The sequence below is a fragment of the Schistocerca cancellata genome, chromosome 9, assembly GCF_023864275.1.
Source record: "Schistocerca cancellata isolate TAMUIC-IGC-003103 chromosome 9, iqSchCanc2.1, whole genome shotgun sequence".
NCBI classification, from domain to species: Eukaryota; Metazoa; Arthropoda; class Insecta; order Orthoptera; family Acrididae; genus Schistocerca; species Schistocerca cancellata.
In genome coordinates, this window is record NC_064634.1 from 252,157,984 (window position 1) to 252,185,475 (window position 27,492).

Below are 27,492 nucleotides of genomic sequence, written 5' to 3' on the forward strand. Positions count from 1 at the left end.
GCGCGCATGTGTTAATTGCTACAACTGATTTATGTACTATTGTTATATCAAAGTCCCATGTAAATATTTTCAAAAAATCTTTCAATGATAATTTTTCTTATAAAGATAACTTTTGACAGTAATTCATCAGAATTTAAAGTTTTAACTAATTTCTCGGTGATGCTGAGGGAATTAGATTCGGAAGTGTGACACTCAAAGTAGTAAAGGAGTTTTGCTATTTGGGGAGGAAAATAACTGATGATGGTCGAAGCAGAGAGGATATAAAATGTAGACTGGCAATGGCAAGGAAAGCGTTTCTGAAGAAGAGAAATTTGTTAACATCGAGTATGTGTCGGGAAGTCGTTTCTGAAAGTGTTTATATAGAGTGTAGCCATGTATGGAAGTGAAACATGAGCGATAAATAGTTTGGACAAGAAGAGAATAGAAGCTTTCGAAATGTGATGCTACAGAAGAATGCTGAAGATTAGATGGGTAGATCACATAAATAATGAGGACGTTGTTGTTGTTGTGGTCTTCAGTCCTGAGACTGGTTTGATGCAGCTCTCCATGCTACTCTATCCTGTGCAAGCTTTTTCTCTCCGAGTACCTACTGCAACCTGCATCCCTCTGAATCTGCTTAGTGTATTCATCTCTTGGTCTCCCTCTACGATTTTTACCCTTCACGCTGCCCTCCAATGCTAAATTTGTGATCCCTTGATGCCTCAAAACATGCCCTACCATCCGGTCCCTTCTTCTTGTCAAGTTGTGCCACAAACTTCTCTTCTCCCCTATTCTATTCAATACCTCCTCATTAGTTACGCGATCTACCCACCTAATCTTCAGCATTCTTCTGTAGCACCACATTTCGAAAGCTTCTATTCTCTTCCTGTCCAAACTATTTATCGTCCATGTTTCACTTCCATACATGGCTACACTCCATACAAATACTTTCAGAAACGACTTCCTGACACTTAAATCTATACTCGATGTTAACAAATTTCTCTTCTTCAGAAACGCTTTCCTTGCCATTGCCAGTCTACATTTTATATCCTCTCTACTTCGACCATTATCAGTTATTTTACTCCCTAAATAGCAAAACTCCTTTACTACTTTAAGTGTCTCATTTCCTAATCTAATTCCCACAGCATCACCCGATATAATTTGACTACATTCCATTATCCTCGTTTTGCTTTTGTTGATGTTCATCTTATATCCTCCTTTCAAGACACTGTCCATTCCGTTCAACTGCTCTTCCAAGTCCTTTGCTGTCTCTGACAGAATTACAATGTCATCGGCGAACCTCAAAGTTTTTATTTCTTCTCCATGGATTTTAATACCTACTCCGAATTTTTCTTCTGTTTCCTTTACTGCTTGCTCAATATACAGATTGAATAACATCGGGGAGGGGCTACAACGCTGTCTCACTCCCTTCCCCACCACTGCTTCCCTTTCATGTCCTTCGACTCTTATAACTGCCATCTGGTTTCTGTACAAATTGTAAATAGCCTTTCGCTCCCTGTATTTTACCCCTGCCACCTTCAGAATTCGAAAGAGAGTAGTCCAGTCAACATTGTCAAAAGCTTTCTCTAAGTCTACAAATGCTAGAAATGTAGGTTTGCCTTTCCTTAATCTTTCTTCTAAGATAAGTCGTAAGGTCAGTATTGCCTCACGTGTTCCAACATTTCTACGGAATCCAAACTGATCTTCCCCGAGGTCCGCTTCTACCAGTTTTTCCATTCGTCTGTAAAGAATTCGCGTTAGTATTTTGCAGCTGTGACTTATTAAACTGATAGTTCGATAATTTTCACATCTGTCAACACCTGCTTTCTTTGGGATTGGAATTGTTATATTCTTCTTGAAGTCTGAGGGTATTTCGCCTGTCTCATATATCTTGCTCACCAGATGGTAGAGTTTTGTCATGACTGGCTCTCCCAAGGCTGTCAGTAGTTCTAATGGAATGTTGTCTACTCCCGGGGCCTTGTTTCGACTCAGGTCTTTCAGTGCTCTGTCAAACTCTTCACGCAGTATCTTATCTCCCATTTCGTCTTCCTCTACATCCTCTTCCATTTCCATAATATTGTCCTCAAGTACATCGCCCTTGTATAAACGCTCTATATACTCCTTCCACCTTTCTGCCTTCCCTTCTTTGCTTAGAATTGGGTTTCCATCTGAGCTCTTGATATTCATACAAGTGGTTCTCTTTCCTCCAAAGGTCTCTTTAATTTGCCTGTAGGCAGTACCTATCTTACCCCTAGTGAGATAAGCCTCTACATCCTTACAATTGTCCTCTAGCCATCCCTGCTTAGCCATTTTGCACTTCCTGTCGATCTTGTTTTTGAGACGTTTGTATTCCTTTTTGCCTGCATCATTTACTGGATTTTTATATTTTCTCCTTTCATCAATTAAATTCAATATTTCTTCTGTTACCCAAGGATTTCTATTAGCCCTCGTCTTTTTACCTACTTGATCATCACTACTTCACTACTTCATCCCTCAGAGCTACCCATTCTCCTTCTACTGTATTTCTTTCCCCCATTCCTGTCAATTGTTCCCTTATGCTCTCCCTGAAACTCTGTACAACCTCCAGTTTAATCAGGTTATCCAGGTCCCATCTCCTTAAATTCCCACCTTTTTGCAGTTTCTTCAGTTTTAATCTACAGTTCATAACCAATAGATTGTGGTCAGAGTCCACATCTGCCCCTGGAAATGTCTTACAATTTAAGACCTGGTTCCTAAATCTCTGTCTTACCATTATATAATCTATCTGACACCTTTTAGTATCTCCAGGATTCTTCCATGTATAAACCTTCTTTTATGATAGAATTGGGGAGAAGAGGAGTTTGTGGCACAACTTGACTAGAAGAAGGGATCGGTTGGTAGGACAAGTTCTGAGGTATCAAGGGATCACCAGTTTAGTATTGGAGGGCAGCGTGGTGAGTAAAAATCGTGAGGGGAGACTAAGAGATGATTACACTAAGCAGATTCAGAAGGATGTAGGTTGCAGTAGGTACTGGGAGATGAAGAAGCTTGCACAGGATAGAGTAACATGGAGAGCTGCATCAAACCAGTCTCAGGACTGAAGACCACAACAACAACAACAAAAACACTAATGTCTCCTATCCATAGTCATGCCGATTATCGGATAGAAAATCAGTTGTGTTTCATATATAACAAAATCTAGTGGCCAGCATTGCACTGGGCTGTGTCAGAAAAATTTCTTACAGGAGCAGATAGATATATACACGATTTCCGGCGACATCATTGAGGTAAGAATTTTCAGTTTATTCAGAATGATTTTTCAGGGCCATGACGCAGCACTGCTGACGTCCAGATTTACCAGTTTATATTCACAGTCAGTTAATTATTGAAAGGTTACATTACGAGATTTCTTTTGAAAGGTTATATATGAGTCACATTTTTATTGACAGTTTAGTCACCTTTTTATTGCGAGGTTACGGAATTTATCTGTTGGGAGGTTACACGTTCATAACGGTGTCTTTGTCGTCTTAAAGGCATTCTTGACTAACTTCGACTCACCACGTCCATCCTCAAAGGTAATTAACGCTCGAGACCTTTACAGGGTTCTTTACTAGCACCACTCTTACGTGACTGGTGTGACATGTGAAGTGACGTCATCTTTCAGACTTAGAAACGCACCTACCAACTTCCGTGTATGTCGCACAACTCCTTCTTGGTGTAGCCATTTTTTCTGTCAGTATACCTTCAGAAAAGACTTCCTAACCCTTAAATTTACGCAGTGTCTTACAAAGTTCTCTTGAGCAACACGTTTCCTGGTATTGCCAGTCTGCATTTTATATGCTCCCTGTTTCGACCATCATCCGTTAATTTGATCGCTAAGTAGCATACCTAATCTTCGTTTCGTAGTCTAATTCCCTCAGCATCGCCTGATTTAGTTCCGCTATATTCCATTAACCTTGTTTTAGTTTTGTTGATGTGCATCCTACAACTCTCTTTTCAAGACACTTCCCAATCTGTTAAACTGCCTTTTCTTTCAAAATCAAAATCCAATCAGCAAACCTTCAAGTTATGATTTATTTTTGCTGAGTTGCAATTCCCGTTCCAAATCTCTCCTGGGTTTCTTTTACCGCATGCTCAATGTACAGAGAGAATAACAATATGGATGGGCGACAAACTAGCCTGACTCGCTTCGCAAGCACTGCTCCCCTTACATGTTTTTCGACACTTATAAAAACATTCTGCCTTCTGGAAGAATGTAGCTATTAATTCATTACAAAATATATGAACCTTAATTTTATGACTTGATCTCATATAACATGTTTGGAATGCTCACTATATCAGTGTTGTTGCTCGCAGAGTTTTAATTCAGACCCAAAGCCATCCAAAGACCAGCTTTGTAAGACAAATGGCTTTCACAACGCATGGAGCCTACGGAAATCACAAGTAACGCTCTATGCTGGGGGTTACGTAAATCCGATTTGATGTTAATTGATTTGTACTAATTTGTACGTGTACGAGATAGTCTATGTTCAAACACTGATTATTCAACTGGTATTCCTTTTTTTTATTGATCATGCGTGATGTGTATTATACTTCAATTATGTACACTCTATTTGACGTATAGGTTTTTTAATTGTTGAATTCGTCTTTTTTCCTTCATTTATGAGAAGTAGGGTACGCTGCTAGATACACTACAAAGAGCTGCTGGAATGCAAGTTCTCAAATAATTTGCAAGAACAGCTGTGTCGGGAACACACACACACACACAAAACACAGATTTACAACAGTACTGATAATCATCTGTCACTTACGTAAAAACATAAAACTTCTGGTCTGCTAGGCATGAATGCCATACGATGGATAACTTACCCCAACTCGTATCTTGCTGCCCTTGGCGACCAGGTCTTTCCTCAGCCCTTCGAGTAGCACTTTGACAGCGTGCTTGCTGGCGGAATACATCGCCATAACATCTAAAGACGGTGGTGCGTGTCCCACAACACTGAAAATTAGGAAACAGGTTGCAACATTAGAAATAGTCTGCAACATCATAGGTGCGTGTGAAATCAGTACCTGAGCCCAGTCCTGGATTATTAATCTCAAATAATAATATACCCGTCAAATGCACAATGCTATTTTGCTGCGTATTCCGTAAGGTGCTACTTTATCAATCATCTTCCCAATCTTTTTCCCTATTTTTTGTTATTCCTCTCTCACTAAAATTTTTAACTTTTCGTTATCTAGAGCCAGTGCATAAATCAGTGGTGATGATTTACTGAATTACTTTTAGCCAGTTCTAGGCAATGCTAATAAGCTATGGTCATATTAATTCATACCACTGGCAGGAACTAATTACTTGAACTTAATAATCAATGTTGGCTACACTTTCTGAGAGATGCTTTTGCACTCCACCTGGCAACATTCTTTGGATGCTCATGTACCGATAACTTATCAGCTTCGCTTACTGATGGTTTATTGTGTCCATGGGAATAATTCCGACACAGCTTTATTATAGAAACAAAGTTTCTTGTGACGACATCATGTTTAAGATATTTTCTGTTTTCTTGCTGCATCAAATTAGAGTGGAAAGGTAAGCTATCGATCATTACCTCCATCACCTTCATCAGAAGTAACTGGCTGTTAACGCGCCAAGAAGGCTGTGAATAGTTTATACACAGCATTGTTATAATTATTGTTGTAAACTTTGATTTGGTCCAGTGATCGGAGAACGTGAGAGAGTGGTCTTTGATTTGGTCCAGTGATAGGAGAACCTGTGAGAGGTGTCTTTACTATGACCTGCTAGATTTTGCGATATCGTCCTGAGCAAGGATTCACACAAAACTGACCCGACATTTTTATACTCTAGTACATTAGCACTTACAACTGAGGCACCACCCGGCTCTCTGGCAGTTACACAAAGTCACAGAAGTTGTTTGAAAAACTTAGTAGCTCGAGTGAAAGCAATTTGCACCGAAATAATCACCTTAGTCCGGAATTAAGTTCTTTACTTGTCTGTTACATCTACATCTACATCCATACTCCGCAAGCCACCTGACGGTGTGTAGCGGAGGGTACCCTGAGTACCTCTATCGGTTCTCCCTTCTATTCCAGTCTCGTATTGTTCGTGGAAAGAAGGATTGTCGTATGCCTGTGTGTGGGCTCCAATCTCTCTCATTTTATCCTCATGGTCTTTTCGCGAGATAGACGTAGGAGGGAGCAATATACTGCGTGACTCCTCGGTGAAAGTATGTTCCCGAAACTTCAACAAAAGCCCGTACCGAGCTACTGAGCGTCTCTCCTGCAGAGTCTTCCGCTCGAGTTTATCTACCATCTCCGTAACGCTTTCGTGATTACTAAATGATCCTGTAACGAAGCGCGCTGCTCTCCGTTGGATCTTCTCTATCTCTTCTATCAACCCTATCTGGTACGGATCCCACACTGCTGAGCAGTATTCAAGCAGTGGGCGAACAAGCGTACTGTAACCTACTTCCTTTGTTTTTGGATTGCATTTCCTTAGGATTCTTCCAATGAATCTCAGTCTGGCATCTGCTTTACCGACGATCAACTTTATATGATCATTCCATTTTAAATCACTCCTAATGCGTACTCCCAGATAATTTATGGAATTAACTGCTTCCAGTTGCTGACCTGCTATATTATAGCTAAATGATAAGGCATCTTTCTTTCTATGTATTCGCAGCACATTACACTTGTCTACATTGAGATTCAATGTATCGTTAATCGCTATCATTCTAAGTATAATAGCACACATCTACCTTAAATTGCGCGATAAAAGACTGAGTTACAATATCTGAGCAAGATTTATATAGCTGATCTCGGCTGGTATTGGGTAGCTTTGGCTTTTTTTACTTAGCGTACACGTCGTCGGCCGTATTATACACTCAGGTGAGAACAGTCATGAGATAGCAATTCGCATAATGACAAGAGTGTGCCGAGAATACCAAATTTCAGGCATTACTTCTCACTACGGACAACGCAGTGGCTGACAACCTTAGCAGTGGCGTTTGCATGGAGTTGTCAGCGCTAACAGACAAGCAACACTAACAGCACATTGCGTGGAGCGCCTCTCCTGGGCTCTTGAGCATATCGGTCGGGCCCTAGACTACTGAAAAACCGTAACCTGGTCAGTTGAGTCCCAATTTAAATTGATAACAGCTGATGGTAGGTTTCGAGTGCGGCGCAGACCCGGCGACGTCATGGACCCAGTTTGTCAACAAGCCTCTGCGCAAGTCGGTGGTGTGGTGGTGGCTCCATAATGGTGTGGGCTGTGTTTATATGGAATGTACTGTGTCATTGATTGGAAATGTTTATGTTGAACTACTTGGAGACCATCTGCACCCATTCACAGACTTCATGTTCCCAAACAACGATGGAATTTTTATGGATGGCAATGCACCATGCACAATTGTTCGTGATTGGTTTGAAGAACATTCTGGACAATTCGAACTAAAGATTTGGCCAGACAGATCGCCCGACATGAACTGCATCGAATATTTATGGGACTTAATCGAGAGGTCAGTTCGTGTACAAAATCCTGCACTGACAACAGTTCTTCACTACTGGCCGGCTGTAGAGGTAATATTTGTACAGGGACTTCCAATGGCTTGTTGAGTCCATGCCACATCGAGTTGCTAAACTATACTGGAGAAAAGGAGGTACGACAGGATATTAGGAAGAATCTTATGATATTTGTCACTTCAGTGTATTTTAAACTTCATTAAAATTTGTCGGCTTAAAAAGCTAAATAGTTTTGTGTAGATGAGCTTTCTCAGTTTTTTGCTCATGTCTGAAGGCATTTTTACCTGTAAAAAGTGTGCTGAATGTTTACGAGATTCTATGTTAGGGCTTTACGTAACGCTTATCCGTGAGAAAACATTTTAGCATCGACAATGATCTCTTCTGCTTTTTTGCACCCAATGCAACTGGTGCTCACTAAGCGTGAGAAACTCCTTCAGACGTTTTTCTCACGATCGAAAATCTGTGCCAAAACTATGTATGTTAGACTGAAAGCTACAGAAACGACATAAATACGTAACTGAATAAAATTAAGAATACATTCCTGGCATAGGGCCTGCCACAAGCTCACCTGTTGATATGGATGATGAAGCCGTCCTCGACGCCCCTGTTCAGCATGTCCTGCACGGCCTCTCTGGTGCAGATGCTCAGACCCAGCACGTTCACGTCCAGGATACTCTTCCAGTCTTCCGTTTTGCCACCTGGTCACAAGAATAAAAAGAAATTTTACTGTACTAGATGAAATGCGATGTCAACTAACTCATACAACTGCTGTGGCGGACGCTAAAAGACAATCTTACTATTAATATTCAGAGAGTATAGGTTCAAAGAAGGGTCAAACAACGTATTACTTCCTGCCACATAAACTCTGTGAACCGTCTATGGGGAGAAATTTCAGTGATATAGAGGCTCACAGACGTTTGTTCTTTCTGTGCACCATCTGAGAATGCAACATGGTAGTGATGCCCAACGTACTCTTCACCTCACTTCGTAGGATGGCTTGCAGAGTGCAGCACAATTAAGAAGCCAGGATCGAGATGGCCATCGACCAGTGTGATTGAGCACCGCAGGATATTTACACATACAGGGTCGTCCATTGATCGTGACCTGGCCAAATATCTCACGAAATAAGCGTCAAACGAAAAAACTACAAAGAACGAACCTTGTCTAGCTTGAAGGAGGAAACCAAATGGCGCTATGGTTGGCCCGCTGGATGGCGCTGCCATAGGTCAAACGGATATCAACTGCGTTTTTTTTATATACGAACCCCCATTTTTATTACATATTCGTGTAGTACGTAAAGAAATATGAATGCTTTAGTTGGACCACTTTTATCGCTTTGTGATAGTTGGCGCTGTAATAGTCACAAACATATGGCTCACAATTTTAGACGAACAGTTGGTGACAGGTAGGTTTTTTAAATTAAAATACAGAACGTAGGTACGTTTGAACATTTTATTTCGTTTGTTCCAATGTGATACATATACCTTTGTGAACTTATCATTTCCGAGACTTCATGCTGTTACAGCCTGGCTACCTGTAAATACCACATTATTGCAATAAATGCTCAAAATGATGCCCGTCAACTTCAATGCATTTGGCAATACGTGTAACTACATTCCTCTCAACAGAGAGTAGTTCGCCTTCCGTAATGTTCGCACATGCATTGACAATTCGCTGACGCATGTTATCAGGCGTTGTCGGTGGATCACGATAGCAAATATCCTTCAGCTTTCCTCACAGAAAGAAATGATGCTTACTTCGTGAGATATTTGGCCCGGTCACTGTCAATGGCGGTAGTATCATGTATACGAGATACATTGGCGGAGTCGTCACTTGTACTCAGGTGATTCAAGTGAAAATTTTTCCGACGTGATTATGGCCACACTACGTGAATTAACAGACTTTGAACGCGGAATGGAGTGAGTTCAATATTCCGAGATCTACAGGGCCAAGAATGTGCCGAGAAGACAAAACTTCAAGCATTACTTCTCATCACCGACAACTCACTGGACGACAATCTTCACTTAACGGCCGAGAGCACCGGCGTTTCCATAGGATTGTCGGTGCTAACAGAAAAGCAACACTGCGTGAAACAACTGCAAAAATCAATGTGGCACGTACGACGAACGTACGAGACGTTAAGCCCCCTGCACACAGGGACAGTAATGGCAGCCAGTAGTACTAGCCACACTGGGAGCAAGTAATTATCCCTCCACTGTTTCCATGTGTAGAGGTATTTCGGCATCGCCGTGGAGTAGTCTGCTCGCGACCAGCAAACTCAAGCAGTTTTGAGATTAGTAGACGTCAAATGTCCAGTAACACGGTCACATTATCTGATGGCAGCCATTACTGGACGTGTCTTAAAAGGTTCTGACTGTCAGTAGAACACTAGGTACTACCGTTGTGCGTGTTATACTTTCGTTGCAAAATGTCTTCAGTATATGAAGAAGCGCAGTCAAAACAGACTGCTTGTGTAAAATGGAGTGTGAACAATATAAGTATATTTTTAGAAATTTATGTAAACTATGGAACATTTGTCATTGTGATTATGCCAACAAGGCAAAGACGGAGAGTTCTGTGGTGAAGTTAAAGAGTGACTTAGTGGAACTAGCGGTCTCAGTTCCCGACGTGGGTTTTTTGAGAGCCCGATAAAGGCTACAAAGGCCACGTATAGAGCTGAACTCTTGAAAGTGAGTTCCTCAAGACAAAATGGTTCAAATGGCTCTGAGCACTATGGGACTTAACAGCTATGGTCATCAGTCCCCTAGCACTTAGAACTACTTAAACCTAACTAACCTAAGGACAACACACAACACCCAGTCATCACGAGGCTCCTCAAGACAAGCGGAGCGGGAACTGACATCTGCGTACCGAAGCTACCATGGTTCACTGCAGCTGGCCATCTCAATGAGAGATGTAGTCATCACGATGAGATCAGCATCGAATTTGGTTTTTAATCCTTGTGTGTGTCAAATGACAATCGTGAGCCCAGGTAAATCAGTAAATAGATATTCAATTAATTGTCACCTTCTAGTCCTAAGGCCATATAATTTCTATTATGTATTAAAATGGAAACGAAAGCAACAAATGTATTTGTAAACACAAGGAGAAAAGTATAATAACAATTACTTCAAAAGAGAACACTCTTCAGAGTATTTGTTTTAATAAGATACTAGGCTACATCAAACGACTATGACTACGAAGCCATTGCGTCTTAAAGCATTTTGCAGCGTTTTCAGTGTAATCAACTGTTAACATCTTATAACCTCTCAACAGATATAATTCCGTAACCTCCCAATAAAAAAAGTGACTAACCTCTCAAAAAAATGAGACTCATATATAACTTTTCCAAAGAAATCTCGTAATGTAACGTTTCAATAATTAATTGACTGTGAAACTAAACTGCACGTCAGCAGTGCTGCGTCATGGCCCTGAAAAATTATTCTGAATAAACTGAAAATTCTTACCTCAATGATGTCGCCGGATAACGCGTATATATCTGCTTCTATAAGAAATTTTTCTGGCAGAGCCCAGTGCAATGCTGGCCACTTCAATTTGTTACGTATGAAAAACAACTGATATTCTTTACGATAATTGGCATGACTACGGATAGGAGAAATTAGTAAACACTTTAAATTCAGATGAATGACTGTCAAAAGTTATCTTTATAAGAAAGATTGTCATTGAAAGATTTTTTGAAAATATTTACATGAGACTTTGATACAACAATAGTACAAAAATCAGTTGTAGCAATTAACATATGCGCGAGGCAATAAAGAACAATAATTTTGGCTTTTACCTTATACTACATCGCTCAGGCACCGCCATCGTTCTCCACGACCGGCCTTGGTAATTCCATAACTCTACTTTCTTCTCGAGCTACAATACTGGACTGCATTGTCCGAACTCCAGGACGCAAGTGCTCTCTGTGAGCTATACAACTCGACAACTGCTCTCTATAAGCGACCTGGCCCAATCGCCCGACTGCGAGCTACTACTATTACTACTACTACTACTACTACTACTGCCGACGCTGCTCTCTGGTCTGCGATTCTATTGTAGCTTACATATCGCAGGGAGCAATCCATCGAAGTTACATCTGCTCGAGTGCGCTAGCAATAAATTCCTTAGTCATGGACCTCTTACAGTCTAAACAAACTTTGTTATTCACTGCACAATAACACTATTAAGATGTTCAGAACAGTTTATTTTACAGAGTTTGTCGATAACTACTTAGGGCCTAAGTACAACTGCTGTGCCACTTATTACATGCCAGCAGCATTCATCTACCAAGACATTCGTCGTTCACCACTGAAGTACTTAGCCAGTTCCTTCCTCGTTCCCCAAGCAATTTTGCACTGTGTGTTTATAGAGCCAGCCGCTATCAGTGACGGAAGTTCTGTTCCAGTGGAACGCCGCTTGTTGGGTTGAAACAAACTGGTGTCAGTGTCATCATTTTCAACCAATTCTCTTTCAACATAGGTTGCTGGTGACGTTGTTCGCAACCAGTTTGGGGAGTATATTGTACAGTCAAATTTATTGTTTCTAACTCAACTTTGATTTCTTTTCCAAAGACAATAAATCTTGCTGCAGCTATACCAAATTCGTTTTCCACCATTCTGTGAGAATGGAAAAGCGACATATGAATTTACGTTCGCGAAATATCAAATATCGTTTCATTAAGTTCGGTGACAAAGGGAAAGCGTCATCACTCAAAAGAGACTGAGGTGACTAATATCATGGAATAGGGATATACGCACACACGAATTGCGGTAGTACCGCGTACACAAGGCATACAAGGGCAGTGCATTGACGGAGCTGCCATTTGTACCCATGTGATTCATCTGAAAAGTGAACGACCTTATTATGATCGCACAACGGAAATTAACAGACTCTGAACGCTTAAAGGAGTGAAGGCAGCAAACGACCGACACTAGTTTCTTTGCTAACACCACAACATCGCCTGCAGCGCCTCACCTGGACTCGTGACCATATGGGTTAGACTCCAGACGACTGGAGAACTGTGGCTTGGTCAGATCAGTCCCGATTTCAGTTAATAAGAGCTGATGGTAGGGTTAGAATGTGGCGAAGACTCCACGAAGCCAAGTTGTCAACCAGGCAACGTGCACGCTGGTTGTGGCTCTGTAATGGTTTGGGCTGCGTTTATGTGGAATAGGCTGAGTCCTCTGGTCCAACTGAACCAATCATTCACTGGAAATGGATATGTTCGGCTACAAGGAGGCCATTTCGAGCCATTGATGGACTTCACATTCCGATACAACGGTGGAATTTTTTGTGGATGATAATGCTCCATGTCACCGACCCACAATTCTTCGTGATTAGTCTGAAGAACATTCTGGACAATTCGAGAGAATCATTTGGCCACCCTGATTGTCCGACAAGAAACACATCAGACATTTATGGGACATAATGGAGCACTAATTTTGTGCACAAAGTCATACACAGGCAACGCTTTCGCAATTATGCACGGCTATAGAGGCAGCATGGCTCAGTTTTCCTGCAGCGGACTTCGAACGGCTTGTTGACTCCATGCCTCGTCGAGTTAATGCACTAAGCCGGGTTAACGTAAGTCTGACATGATATTAGGAGGTATCCGATGACTTCTGTAAAGTGTTTATTAGAAAAATTTTATGTAGTATTGTCTTATGCTGACTAAAGCGAGAACAGTCGGAATACATTCGCGTCATTCGTTCTTCCATTGGTTGCTGTGCCCACTAACGATAAGTCGTCAGGCCTCTAGTTTTGGACGGGCAGGAATGGCATTTCTCATTCCCGTACCTGATTTCGATATTCTACACTCCTGGAAATGGAAAAAAGAACACATTGACACCGGTGTGTCAGACTCACCATACTTGCTCCGGACACTGCGAGAGGGCTGTACAAGCAATGATCACACGCACGGCACAGCGGACACAACAGGAACCGCGGTGTTAGCCGTCGAATGGCGCTAGCTGCGCAGCATTTGTGCACCGCCGCCGTCAGTGTCAGCCAGTTTGCCGTGGCATACGGAGCTCAATCGCAGTCTTTAACACTGGTAGCATGCCGCGACAGCGTGGACGTGAACCGTATGTGCAGTTGACGGACTTTGAGCGAGGGCGTATAGTGGGCATGCGGGAGGCCGGGTGGACGTACCGCCGAATTGCTCAACACGTGGGGCGTGAGGTCTCCACAGTACATCGATGTTGTCGCCAGTGGTCGGCGGAAGGTGCACGTGCCCGTCGACCTGGGACCGGACCGCAGCGACGCACGGATGCACGCCAAGACCGTAGGATCCTACGCAGTGCCGTAGGGGACCGCACCGCCACTTCCCAGCAAAATAGGGACACTGTTGCTCCTGGGGTATCGGCGAGGACCATTCGCAACCGTCTCCATGAAGCTGGGCTACGGTCCCGCACACCGTTAGGCCGTCTTCCGCTCACGCCCCAACATCGTGCAGCCCGCCTCCAGTGGTGTCGCGACAGGCGTGAATGGAGGGACGAATGGAGACGTGTCGTCTTCAGCGATGAGAGTCGCTTCTGCCTTGGTGCCAATGATGGTCGTATGCGTGTTTGGCGCCGTGCAGGTGAGCGCCACAATCAGGACTGCATACGACCGAGGCACACAGGGCCAACACCCGGCATCATGGTGTGGGGAGCGATCTCCTACACTGGCCGTACACCACTGGTGATCGTCGAGGGGACACTGAATAGTGCACTGTACATCCAAACCGTCATCGAACCCATCGTTCTACCATTCCTAGACCGGCAAGGGAACTTGCTGTTCCAACAGGACAATGCACGTCCGCATGTATCCCGTGCCACCCAACGTGCTCTAGAAGGTGTAAGTCAACTACCCTGGCCAGCAAGATCTCCGGATCTGTCCCCCATTTAGCATGTTTGGGACTGGATGAAGCGTCGTCTCACGCGGTCTGCACGTCCAGCACGAACGCTGGTCCAACTGAGGCGCCAGGTGGAAATGGCATGGCAAGCCGTTCCACAGGACTACATCCAGCATCTCTACGATCGTCTCCATGGGAGAATAGCAGCCTGCATTGCTGCGAAAGGTGGATATACACTGTACTAGTGCCGACATTGTGCATGCTCTGTTGCCTGTGTCTATGTGCCTGTGGTTCTGTCAGTGTGATCATGTGATGTATCTGACCCCAGGAATGTGTCAATAAAGTTTCCCCTTCCTGGGACAATGAATTCACGGTGTTCTTATTTCAATTTCCAGGAGTGTATATTCAATTAAATTACACAGTTTCTTAAATTGCCCCACACTCATTCTCATAATTCTCTTGTATTCTAGAGAATCCTGCTCGGAAACTTCCCTAAATACTGTAGACGAAGTTCTCAGCTGATCTCTATGATGCACCGAGTCTTTAATCCAGCACGACCTATTATTGGTTTATGTTCCTTGAAGTTCTTCACTAGCACAATGTACAGTTTCACCCTCTCACTCACAGCCTCATCAACAGCTTCCTCGTACTCTTCATCAGTCTCCTGAATGTTCTCACACATCCTCGGACAGACTCGCACTTATTACATCCGTATACAAACCAGCTACTGTCTATCAAATGGTTCAAATGGCTCTGAGCACTATGCGACTTAACTTCTGAGGTCATAAGTCGCCTAGAACTTAAAACTAATTAAACCTAACTAACCTAAGGACATCACACACATCCATGCCTGAGGCAGGATTCGAACCTGCGACCGTAGTACTGTCTGTCACTAGAAAAGTTTCACTGCAACCCATTTCTGTCTTCTTGTGTAAGCCCACTGTCCCAGCCAGTTCTGGTCGCCAGTGTTATTCCTGTGTACAGTAGGCTTTAGAACAGTATGGCGAAATTTCGTGTTAATGGGCTAAGGCAGTAGACGGCCGATGCGACTGCCTTTGCCAGCAGCACGTTGCCTGCAGCACCTCTCCTGGGCTCGTGATCATATAGATTGCACTGTAGAAGACTGGAAAACTGCGGCCTGATTAGGTGAATTCCGATTTCATTTGGTAAGAGCTGATGATAGGGTTCGAGTGTGGCGCAGACTCCACGAAGCCATGGACCCAAGTTGTCAATTAGGGTCTGTGCAAGCTGGCAGTGGCTCCATGTTGATGTGAGCACTGTTTACATGGAATACGAGGTGCGCCAATAAAGTAATGAGACTGATTTTCTTTGCAAGATGTGGCAACCCTGCAGGCTTGCTTAGGCACAATATCTTTGACCTTGGTCTATAAGCTGCTTATAGTCCAAGTGGCACATCGATGCAACTGCTCAGTCTGAGTTGTGCTGTAATAAGTTAACACGTGATTGTGTCTCTCGTCATGGAAATGGAACCGCATAATATTGCGCAACGGTGTGCCGTTTCTTTTTGCGTTAAATTGGGTGAAAACGCGACGACAACTTATAGTAAGCTTCAGAAGGCTTTTGGAGAGGAGGTTATGTCAAGAGCTCAAGTTTTTCGTTGGCATAAAATGTTTAGTGAACGCAGAATGAATATTGAAGATGAAGACCGCAGTGGACAACCATCAACCTCACGGTCGGTTGTCAACTTGGCCAGAGTGCGTGAACTCGTACGATCTGATCGAAGATTATGCGTGAAAATGATTGCAGAAGAACTGAACATCAATCGAGAAACGGTTCGTCTAATAATAACTGAAGATCTTGGTATGAGAAAGATTTGTGCAGAAATGCTCCCCAAAAATCTCACACCACAACAGCGAGGAACACGAAAAAATGTGGCAGCCGATCTGTTAGAGCAAACGGAAATCAATCCAGAATTGTTGAGCCGTGTTATCACTGGTGATGAAAGTTTGTGTTTTCAGTACGAACTAGAGACAAAACGCCAAATTTCGCAATGGTGCTCAAAGGGATCACCCAGACCAAAAAAAGCTCGCATGTCTAAGTCTAAAGTGAAATGCATGCTTGTGTGCTTCTTTGATTCCAAGGGAATTGTTCATAAAGAGTGGGTTCCTCCTGTACAAACAGTTAAGCAATATTACTACAAAGAAATCTTAGAAAGACTTCGTAAAAGAATTCTTCGCGTCCGTGCCAACAATGCTGATAATTGGATTCTGCATCACGATAATGCGCCATCCCATACTGCTCTGTCAGTACAGCAATTTTTAACCTCAAAATAAATTTCAGTATTACCACAGCACCTTATTCACCAGATATCACTCCGTGCGACTTTTTTCTGTTTCCAAGAGTCAAGGGACACCATTTTCAAACAACACACGATGTCCAAAAAGCTGTGAGGAGGGTCTTGGAGGATATTACAGAAGATAAGTTCCAGAAATGTTATCATCAATGGCAGAAGCGCTGGAAAAAGTGTGTGCAATCAGAAGGGAACTACTCTGAAGGAGACAACACTAACCTTGGCTGAAACGGTAACCAACTTTTTTTTTACATCAGTTTCATTACTTTATTGTCGCACCTCGTAGAAAGCGTCCTCTGGCTCCATTGAGACAGCTGAGATCATTTGCAGCCGTTCATGTACTTCATGTTCCCGAACCACGGAATTTTTATGGATGACAATGCGCCACAACTGTTCGCATTTGGTTTGAAGTGTATTCTGGACAATTCTAGCGAATTATTTAGCTATTCAGGTGGCTCGACATGAATCCCATCGAACATTTATGGGGCATAAACGAGAGGACAGTTCCTGCACAAAATCCTGCATCGGCAAAACGTTCGCATTTGTGATCGGCTATAGACACAGCATAGTTCAATATTCCTGCAGGGGGCTTCCAGCGACTTGCTGGGTCTACATCTACATACATACTCCGCAATACACCATACGGTGCGTGGCGGAGGGTACCTCATACCACAACTAGCATCTTATCTCCCTGTTCCACTCCCAAACAGAACGAGGGAAAAATGACTGCCTATATGCCTCTGTACGAGCCCTAATCTCTCTTATCTTTGTGGTCTTTCCGCGAAATGTAAGTTGGCGTCAGGAAAATTGTACTGCAGTCAGCCTCAAATGCTGGTTCTCTAAATTTCCTCAGTAGCGATTCACGAAGAGAACGCCTCCTTTCCTCCAGAGACTCCCACCCGAGTTCCTGAAGCATTTCCGCAACACTCGCGTGATGATCAAACCGACCAGTAAAAAATCTAGCAGCCCACATCGGAATTGCTTCTATTTCCTCCCTCAATCCGACCCGATAGGGATCCCAAACGATCGAGAAGTACTCAAGAATAGATCGTATTAGTGTTTTATAAGCTGTCTCCTTTACAGATGAAAAACTTCTTCCCAAAATTCTACCAATGAACCGAAGACGACTATCCGCCTTCCCCACAACTGACATTACGTGCTTGTCCCACTTCATATCATTTATGTAGATAGAAAACAACAGCGGACCTACCACACTTCCCTGGGGCACTCCAGATGATACCCTCACCTCCGATGAACACTCACTATCAAGGACAACGTACTGGGTTCTATTACTTAAGAAGTCTTCGAGCCACTCACATATATGGGAACCAATCCCATATGCTCGTACCTTAGTTAGGAGTCTGCAGTGGGGCACCGAGTCAAACGCTTTCCGGAAGTCAAGAAATATGGCATCCGTCTAATACCCTTCATCCATGGTTCGCAAGATATCATGTGAAAAAAGGGCGAGTTGCGTTTCGCAGGAACGATGCTTTCTAAAGCCGTGCTGATGCATGGACAGGAACTTCTCTGTCTCAAGGAAATTCATTATATTCGAACTGAGAATATGTTCGAGAATCCAGCAACAAACCGATGTTAAGGATATTGGTTTGTAATTTTGAGGAACCATGCTTCTGCCCTTCTTATATACAGGCGTCACTTGCGCTTTTTTCCAGTCGCTCGGGACTTTACGTTGGGCAAGAGATTCGCGATAAATGCAAGCTAAGTAAGGAGCCAATGCAGTAGAGTACTCTCTGTAAAACCGAATTGGAATCCCATCAGGACCTGGCGATTTATTTATTTTCAACCCATTCAGCTGCTTCACAACCCCAGGGATGTCTATCACTATGTCCTCCATACGGGAATCTGTACGAGACTCAAACGGCGGTATGTTTGTACGATCCTCCTGCGTGAAACATTTCTCAAATGCTAAATTTAAAATTTGAGCTCTCGTTTTGCTGTCTTCCGTTGCCAGGCCAGACTGATCAGTGAGTGACTGGATGGAAGCCTTCGACCCGCTTACCGATTTTACGTAAGACCAGAATTTCCTTGGGTTTTCAGCAAGATCTTTTGCTAAGGTATGACGGTGGTAGTGGTTGTATGCTCCTCGCATCGCTCTTTTTACAGCGGCACGAGTCTCTACTAACTTTTGCCTGTCCTCATTCTCACGATCTTTCTTGTACCGCGAGTGCAACTGTCTTTGCTTCCTGAGCATTCTCCGAATTGCGCTGTTAAACCACGGTGGGTCTTTTCCGTCCGTAAGCCGCTTTTTTGGCACATACTTCTCCAATACGTGATTTACAATGTGTCCATGCCACGTCGAGCTGCTGGACTACATCAGGCAAAAGGATGTCTGACACGATATTTGAATACATACCATGGCTTTTTTCACCTCACAGTACGTCCCACAGATGGCTGCGACAACAGATGGAAGTAGCGAGGAACACTGTCTCCTAAGGTGGCATCCGGTGCCTCTAAGAAACACACTACCTTGTATGTTGGGTCCCATCCATGTTGCATCTTTGATTTCATGGTTTAATGTATCTAACCTGATGATGTGGTTTGTACGCTATAAAACCAGTGAGTAAATAAATTAATTACAATAGCTGCGGTTATTACTCAAGATGCCTCTAAGATAATCTCTACTAACGATTAGTGCAGTTGTAAATGCATCATACTATACAAGGTAGTGAAAATGCTGTCCAATGCAGTGTGAAATTGTTGTCCAATAAAATGCAACTATGCGTGCATAGCTCTCTCATTGCAAATAGTTGAATCTACAACATCGACACAATGTAAAAAAGACGTTATTTGTGTGGTCTTATAGTTGCACGATGATAATTTCTTTTTTCATATTTGTCCTACAGGGACAGCTGTTTTTCTATAATAGTGTTTTACTGATCACAGTACAGGCAACTGTAATGAAAGGAGGCTTCATGCCTCATTGCAGTATAACTAGTCGCTCACACGTTAGTTATGGTAACTGAGCTCACTGCAAGTGAAATTATAGTAGATCTGCGACATAACAGCTCCGACACAAGTCCAACAGGTTTTTTCCCCATTGACGCTGAAAATCTTCTGCTGCCGACAACTTTCACGTCATGTATTCATTTGCGAGTCGATAAACACATGTACGTCTCAAAGATCCTATAAAGAACGGTTCCGTCTGCTAGAGTAGTTTTATCTGTGCTTGGGAATTGCATTGCGTATCTCTAACCTACCAATCGTATTTTTTCTCGTCTTTTTCTCCCGTCAGTTTTCTGACGGGTTTCATTCAGCCTACCACGAATTCCTTTCTTGTTCCAACCTCTTCATCTCAGAATGCGCTTGCAAAGTACATCCTCAATTACATGTTATATGTAGTCCAGTCTCTATTTTCCTCTTCTTCTTGTCACTGTTTTCCATGTGTCCCTTTCATCGCCGAGTTTGCAGAGACCTCCTCATTCGATACTTCATCAGTCAACATAATTTTCAACGTTCTTCTGTAGCACCACATATCAAATACTCCGATTCTCTTCTTTTCCAATTTTCCCACTGTCTATAGTCCATGATTCACTACATATAGCCTTGTGTCCCAAACGTAACTTCCCAGAGATTTCTACTTCGAATTAAGGCCTATGACTAATACTAGCAGACTTTTTAGGCCAGGAATGCCCTTTTTGCCTGTGCTATTATTGATTTTACGCCCTTACTTCGTCCGTTACGGGTTATTTTGCTGCATATCAGAATTCCTTAACTTTCTCTAATTCGTGACCAACATTTTTTATGTTCAGTTTCTCGCTATTCTCATTGCTGATACTTCTCATTACTTTCGTCTTTCTTCGGTTTACTTTCAATCCACATTATGTACTCATTAGACTGTTCATTCCATTCAACATATCCAATCCCTTCTTCACTTTCACTGAGGATAGCAATGTCATTCGCGAATCTTATCATTGATATTCTTTCACCATGAATTCCAGTTTCACTCTTGATCGTTACTTTTATTTCCGTCATTGCTTCTTCTGTATATAGATTCTTTTTAATACAAGATCCCCTTTCTTCGTCTTCCAATCTCACTGATCCCTCTTGGTTCTTGTACATATTGTATATTACCTGTCTGTCCCTATAGCTTACTCCAATTTTTCCCAGACTTTCGGTCAGCTTGCACCATTTTAAATTACCGTACGCTCTGTCCTGGTCGACAAATCCTATGACCGTGTCTCGATTTTTCTTTAGTCTTGCTTCCATTGTCAAGTGCAACGTCAGAACTGCATTCAAGATGCCTTTACCTTTCCTAAAGCCAAACTGGTTATTGTCTAACAGATCCTCAATTTTCGTTTCGTTCTTCTGTATATTATTCTCGTCAGCAACTTGTTTTCATGAGCTGAAAAGCTCATTGGGTGATAGTCCTACGCATCAGCACTTGTTGTCTTCGGAATTGTGTGCATGATGTTTTTTCGAAAGTCTTGTGGTATGTCGCCAGTCTCATAGATGATGTACACCAATCTGAATAGTCGTTTGGTTGCCACTTCCCCCAGTGATATCAGAAATTGTGCTTGTATATATCTTTTCAGAATCTCTGTTCGACCATGATGTAATCGAGCTGGAATCTTTCCGTATCTTCGGATTTTGTCCAGGTGTACCTCCTCCTCTTGTGATTCTTGAACAGAGTATTCTCCATTACTAGCTGAAATTTATTGCAGAACTTAATCTTTCTGCTCTCTCATTCCTACTGCCAAGCCCATATTCTGCCATGATCCTTTCGTCTACCCCTTATCCCACAACTACACTCGAATCCACCATGATTATTAGGAATTCATCTCCCTTCACGTTCTGAAATACTCGTCCAATATCCTCGGATACTTTCTTTAACTTTTCGTCTTCTGGTTGCGACACCCGCATGTGTAACTGAACTGTTGTTGTCGGTGTTGGTTTGCTGTCGATTCTGATGAGAATAGTTCTATCACTGAACTGTTCACTATAATTCATTCTCTCCTCTGCCTTCTTATTCATAAACGAATCCTACTTCCATTGACACATTTTATGCTGCTGTTGATATTACCTCTATTCGTCATGTCAGATATCTCTATCTTCTTTCGATTTCACTTCACTGACACTCACTTTATCCAGTTATAGCCTTAGTATTTCCCTTTTCAGATTGTCTAGATTCCCTACCAGGTTGAAGCTTCCGATATTCCACACCGCGGCTCGTAGAATGTTACCCTTTCGTTCAGTACTGCGTCTTTCTCTCATGGTCACTTTCCCCTTGGCAATCCCCTCCCGGAGATCCGCATTGTTTAACGCGCCGAATTTCGTTAGCTAGGTGGCATGTTTGAGTGTACAGACACTCTCTTGTCTTCCGACTGCCGCCGTGAAAAACTTTCTCCGCTTCCTGCCGTTAACGTGCTGACTTGTTAACAACAAACACATTGTCTTTTGATAGTGACGTAGGCACACTGAAGCTACATCGTCCTGGATTTTTTGTGTTCACTTGTGTTCACTTGTTCACATTCCATTTGGGTAAATATGTATTATGGATTTCTTCTTCAGGTTTATGTATGTGAGGTACTCTGCAGTTGTACTGCCTGAGAGCAATGCTAGCTGTTTGTTCTAATTTACTCCTTGATTAGTACACTTGGGGATCATCATCTAATCTCCTTTCCGATATTTGACGATGCAAGTCGCTTATTCCGTTATCTCCCCACTCATTAAATAATTTTTTAGGCATTTGTATGGATATGAGGTTATTTTTCTGTCTTGTATAAAAATACCATTAATTTTGGCGAGAGAGAAAGGTATGATGGTAATACAGTACTCAGCAGCGCCTATTAATAGGCAAAGTTTTTTCTTTTACCCAACACCATGCAGGACTTGACGACAGATACTGCTTTCAATCTTCTGCAACATGAATTAGAAATGATTAGTCTTCACAGTTCTCTTCCTATTAATTATAATACATTTTCTCTCTCGTAGTACGATAGTGCCGATGACGATGCGGCTGTCGTCTTCTTGAGGATTATTCCAGCGCATCCGAAGATTTGCTGCAACGGTTCATGGTGTGTACAGAGGGGAACAAGTGTACTTGAAGGTCGCAGAAATAAAAATACTTTTCTTTCACGAGCTGTCCACTTTTTAACTGATAGACACATAGCGAAAAATATTACTCCGTACACCACGATGGACGAGAACAGAAGAGCGTTGTTGCTTGCATTAAAACAACAGAGGCGCTGTAAAAATATATGAAGGTACTGTACGTCGTTTTTAATTTTTCAGTCGCTCTTTAGATTGCATTAATACGGCGTAATACGAATTTATATATCTTTCGTGCAATTAATCGGCGTCTGTATGATTTAATATATCTCATTTTTCTATGCAGAGAAAACTTACAGACACCTACACAGTCTCTTGTAAATGATGTTTCTGGAAAGAAACATGGTCTACCAAAAGATATTTGTACGTATAATTAATGTGACTTTGTAGCCACCCTCGTAACAATATAACAATTCATGTTTAATTTTCATATATTTTGGTTCTGTTAAGGTATTAGTTGTCACTCCTCTGTCATTGTACAGAAATTCTGAGATGTGCTCACTTAAAGCAGGTTGGTAAAAGAACCACATTCGAGCGCATCATATTCAAATAAGCGAGAACGCGGATTGTCTTCAGCAGAGATAGTGTTTCTGGTTGTAAATAAAATTTTCAGTTAACAAGAGAAGTGTGGGTCGCAGTGTATTTTCAAGACACGTTTTTATGCAATAACGGAGACCTCGAGATTTTAATTGCCATTAAATGAATAATTTTGAATTATAAACAAGAAATGTTTCGTGTGCTTATCTTTACTGCGTATATCCTGCAAGAAATTGACAAACATTTGCAACACCATTCGCGAAATCTGCCACCTGGTCCTCCCCCTCCCCCCTTTCCCCTGGAAGAAAGCGACTGTATTCATCACTGCTCCAAGGCATTTATTCAGCTTTCTCAATAGGTATCGCTAAGAGGTTTTACGGTCATGTGTGCGTCTTCAAAATTCCCCGTAGATGCAGAAAAGAAATTTGAAACTTCTTGAACTGTTCTCAAAATGTTGAAGGGATCATTCACGACAAGATTAAACGTATTACCCCCACAGCAAACTTTTTAAAACTTCATAGCAATGCTAACTTTTGGCCGGAATAAGTTTCTGATTTTCTTCATACAGCTTTTTACTAAGACGCAAATCCAATTGTAATAGTAGCTATGCCTGGTACGCATTCATATGGTTTAGGATTTTTCGTGTCAGCGTTGATATCCCGACTTATAGCTCCAGGCTCAAAGCCCTGACATGCCTGCAAGTGACATATGAGCAGTTCCAGCTCTGGAAAACTTGTAACAAAAACAAAAAATCCAATTTTGTAAAACAAAATAAATGAATCATTCTTTGAAGATGTCTTCGGAGCTGGTTGGCACAGTAAATCTCCTACGTAACTTACCCTGCAGGAAAGTTAAACATCAGTTACTTGAAAAAGACCTCGTTCTACATGAGCCTGTCGTCAGTCATCAGTTATTTCATCTGACTATTGATTACAGTCAGCCGATAGGTTAAAATGTGTGCAGTAGATTTGAATGCATTATAAAATACAATTTTTAATATGTTAAGTAAACTGATAAGCAGTTCATACACCCGTCAAAGAGGCGAAAAAAGTATGTTTATGCACAATGGAAACCAAGGAAGTACTTTCCTATCCTTCTACAGTTGCCTGTCCTAAGGTATGTCACGGAACAGGAATAGATTTTGGTAGAACTGTGTCTTTTGACATAATCAAAGAGTGAAATAATTCCAACAAGTCGTTAAAAGTTAGTTTGTCTATTCACCAAATATTAACAAGGCAGTAACCATAGGGTTCGGCGTTATATTTCTTTCATCAGATTTTCACAGTTATACTGATCTCTTAACTTTAATCAATGACTGCGCCTGGACCAACGTATTTCATATTATTGTTAGTACACAATGCTATAATCAATGTATGTAATGTACTGCATGTATTAATAGACATTTTCACTTGTCAAAACAACAAAATATGCTAGGACAGGATTAAGCAATGACACAAAAAGAAGAGAACAGTTAATTAAGTGAAGTCAATTGTAAATTAGCGTGTTGTTTGTCAAACCTCTCAACAGGTAACAGCTATACTGACAGACACGAATAATGGTTTACAGGAAACGTATTGCAGGCTACTCCAACCAGTTCCCCATAAGGCAGGAGCGCTGGTTTGTACATAGAGTTCGTGTCCAATGAAAGTGTGGCTTGAGGTAATTCGTCACACTCCTCGACCGAGACAGAGGAACCGAGAAACACTCTCTTCCATTGTCACTGAGTGATGGCGACATTAATGACAATTCGTGGAAGCTAGTTGACCATTTCATTGGAGATCTATATTCTTTTGACAAGCAGTGGCCTCTGCAGAATCTTGTACGTCACAAAATTCTCCAAAGAGGTAGTTCATAGGCCGGAATAAGTTTCTGATTTTCTTCATACAGCTTTTTACTAAGACGCAAATCCAATTGTAATAGTAGCTATGACTGGTACGCATTCATATGGTTTAGGATTTTTCGTGTCAGCGTTGATATCCCGACTTATAGCTCCAGGCTCAAAGCCCTGACATGCCTGCAAGTGACATATGAGCAGTTCCAGCTCTGGAAAACTTGTAACAAAAACAAAAAATCCAATTTTGTAAAACAAAATAAATGAATCATTCTTTGAAGATGTCTTCGGAGCTGGTTGGCACAGTAAATCTCCTACGTAACTTACCCTGCAGGAAAGTTAAACATCAGTTACTTGAAAAAGACCTCGTTCTACATGAGCCTGTCGTCAGTCATCAGTTATTTCATCTGACTATTGATTACAGTCAGCCGATAGGTTAAAATGTGTGCAGTAGATTTGAATGCATTATAAAATACAATTTTTAATATGTTAAGTAAACTGATAAGCAGTTCATACACCCGTCAAAGAGGCGAAAAAAGTATGTTTATGCACAATGGAAACCAAGGAAGTACTTTCCTATCCTTCTACAGTTGCCTGTCCTAAGGTATGTCACGGAACAGGAATAGATTTTGGTAGAACTGTGTCTTTTGACATAATCAAAGAGTGAAATAATTCCAACAAGTCGTTAAAAGTTAGTTTGTCTATTCACCAAATATTAACAAGGCAGTAACCATAGGGTTCGGCGTTATATTTCTTTCATCAGATTTTCACAGTTATACTGATCTCTTAACTTTAATCAATGACTGCGCCTGGACCAACGTATTTTATATTATTGTTAGTACACAATGCTATAATCAATGTATGTAATGTACTGCATGTATTAATAGACATTTTCACTTGTCAAAACAACAAAATATGCTAGGACAGGATTAAGCAATGACACAAAAAGAAGAGAACAGTTAATTAAGTGAAGTCAATTGTAAATTAGCGTGTTGTTTGTCAAACCTCTCAACAGGTAACAGCTATACTGACAGACACGAATAATGGTTTACAGGAAACGTATTGCAGGCTACTCCAACCAGTTCCCCATAAGGCAGGAGCGCTGGTTTGTACATAGAGTTCGTGTCCAATGAAAGTGTGGCTTGAGGTAATTCGTCACACTCCTCGACCGAGACAGAGGAACCGAGAAACACTCTCTTCCATTGTCACTGAGTGATGGCGACATTAATGACAATTCGTGGAAGCTAGTTGACCATTTCATTGGAGATCTATATTCTTTTGACAAGCAGTGGCCTCTGCAGAATCTTGTACGTCACAAAATTCTCCAAAGAGGTAGTTCATAGGCCGGAATAAGTTTCTGATTTTCTTCATACAGCTTTTTACTAAGACGCAAATCCAATTGTAATAGTAGCTATGACTGGTACGCATTCATATGGTTTAGGATTTTTCGTGTCAGCGTTGATATCCCGACTTATAGCTCCAGGCTCAAAGCCCTGACATGCCTGCAAGTGACATATGAGCAGTTCCAGCTCTGGAAAACTTGTAACAAAAACAAAAAATCCAATTTTGTAAAACAAAATAAATGAATCATTCTTTGAAGATGTCTTCGGAGCTGGTTGGCACAGTAAATCTCCTACGTAACTTACCCTGCAGGAAAGTTAAACATCAGTTACTTGAAAAAGACCTCGTTCTACATGAGCCTGTCGTCAGTCATCAGTTATTTCATCTGACTATTGATTACAGTCAGCCGATAGGTTAAAATGTGTGCAGTAGATTTGAATGCATTATAAAATACAATTTTTAATATGTTAAGTAAACTGATAAGCAGTTCATACACCCGTCAAAGAGGCGAAAAAAGTATGTTTATGCACAATGGAAACCAAGGAAGTACTTTCCTATCCTTCTACAGTTGCCTGTCCTAAGGTATGTCACGGAACAGGAATAGATTTTGGTAGAACTGTGTCTTTTGACATAATCAAAGAGTGAAATAATTCCAACAAGTCGTTAAAAGTTAGTTTGTCTATTCACCAAATATTAACAAGGCAGTAACCATAGGGTTCGGCGTTATATTTCTTTCATCAGATTTTCACAGTTATACTGATCTCTTAACTTTAATCAATGACTGCGCCTGGACCAACGTATTTCATATTATTGTTAGTACACAATGCTATAATCAATGTATGTAATGTACTGCATGTATTAATAGACATTTTCACTTGTCAAAACAACAAAATATGCTAGGACAGGATTAAGCAATGACACAAAAAGAAGAGAACAGTTAATTAAGTGAAGTGAATTGTAAATTAACGTGTTGTTTGTCAAACCTCTCAACAGGTAACAGCTATACTGACAGACACGAATAATGGTTTACAGGAAACGTATTGCAGGCTACTCCAACCAGTTCCCCATAAG

At 41.7% G+C, this 27,492-nt stretch overlaps 1 protein-coding gene across 1 annotated transcript in view; it reads right to left on the bottom strand.

Annotated features, from left to right (window-relative positions):
- Positions 1-27,492, bottom strand: part of LOC126100589 (farnesol dehydrogenase-like) — a 73,415-nt gene that overhangs the window by 25,084 nt on the left and 20,839 nt on the right. The window contains exons 3-4 of the mRNA XM_049911215.1: positions 8,063-8,192; positions 4,828-4,957 (exon numbers count right to left, since the gene is read on the bottom strand). Coding sequence (XP_049767172.1) covers positions 4,828-4,957; positions 8,063-8,192 — 260 coding nt within the window. The remainder of the gene's footprint in view (positions 1-4,827; positions 4,958-8,062; positions 8,193-27,492) is intronic.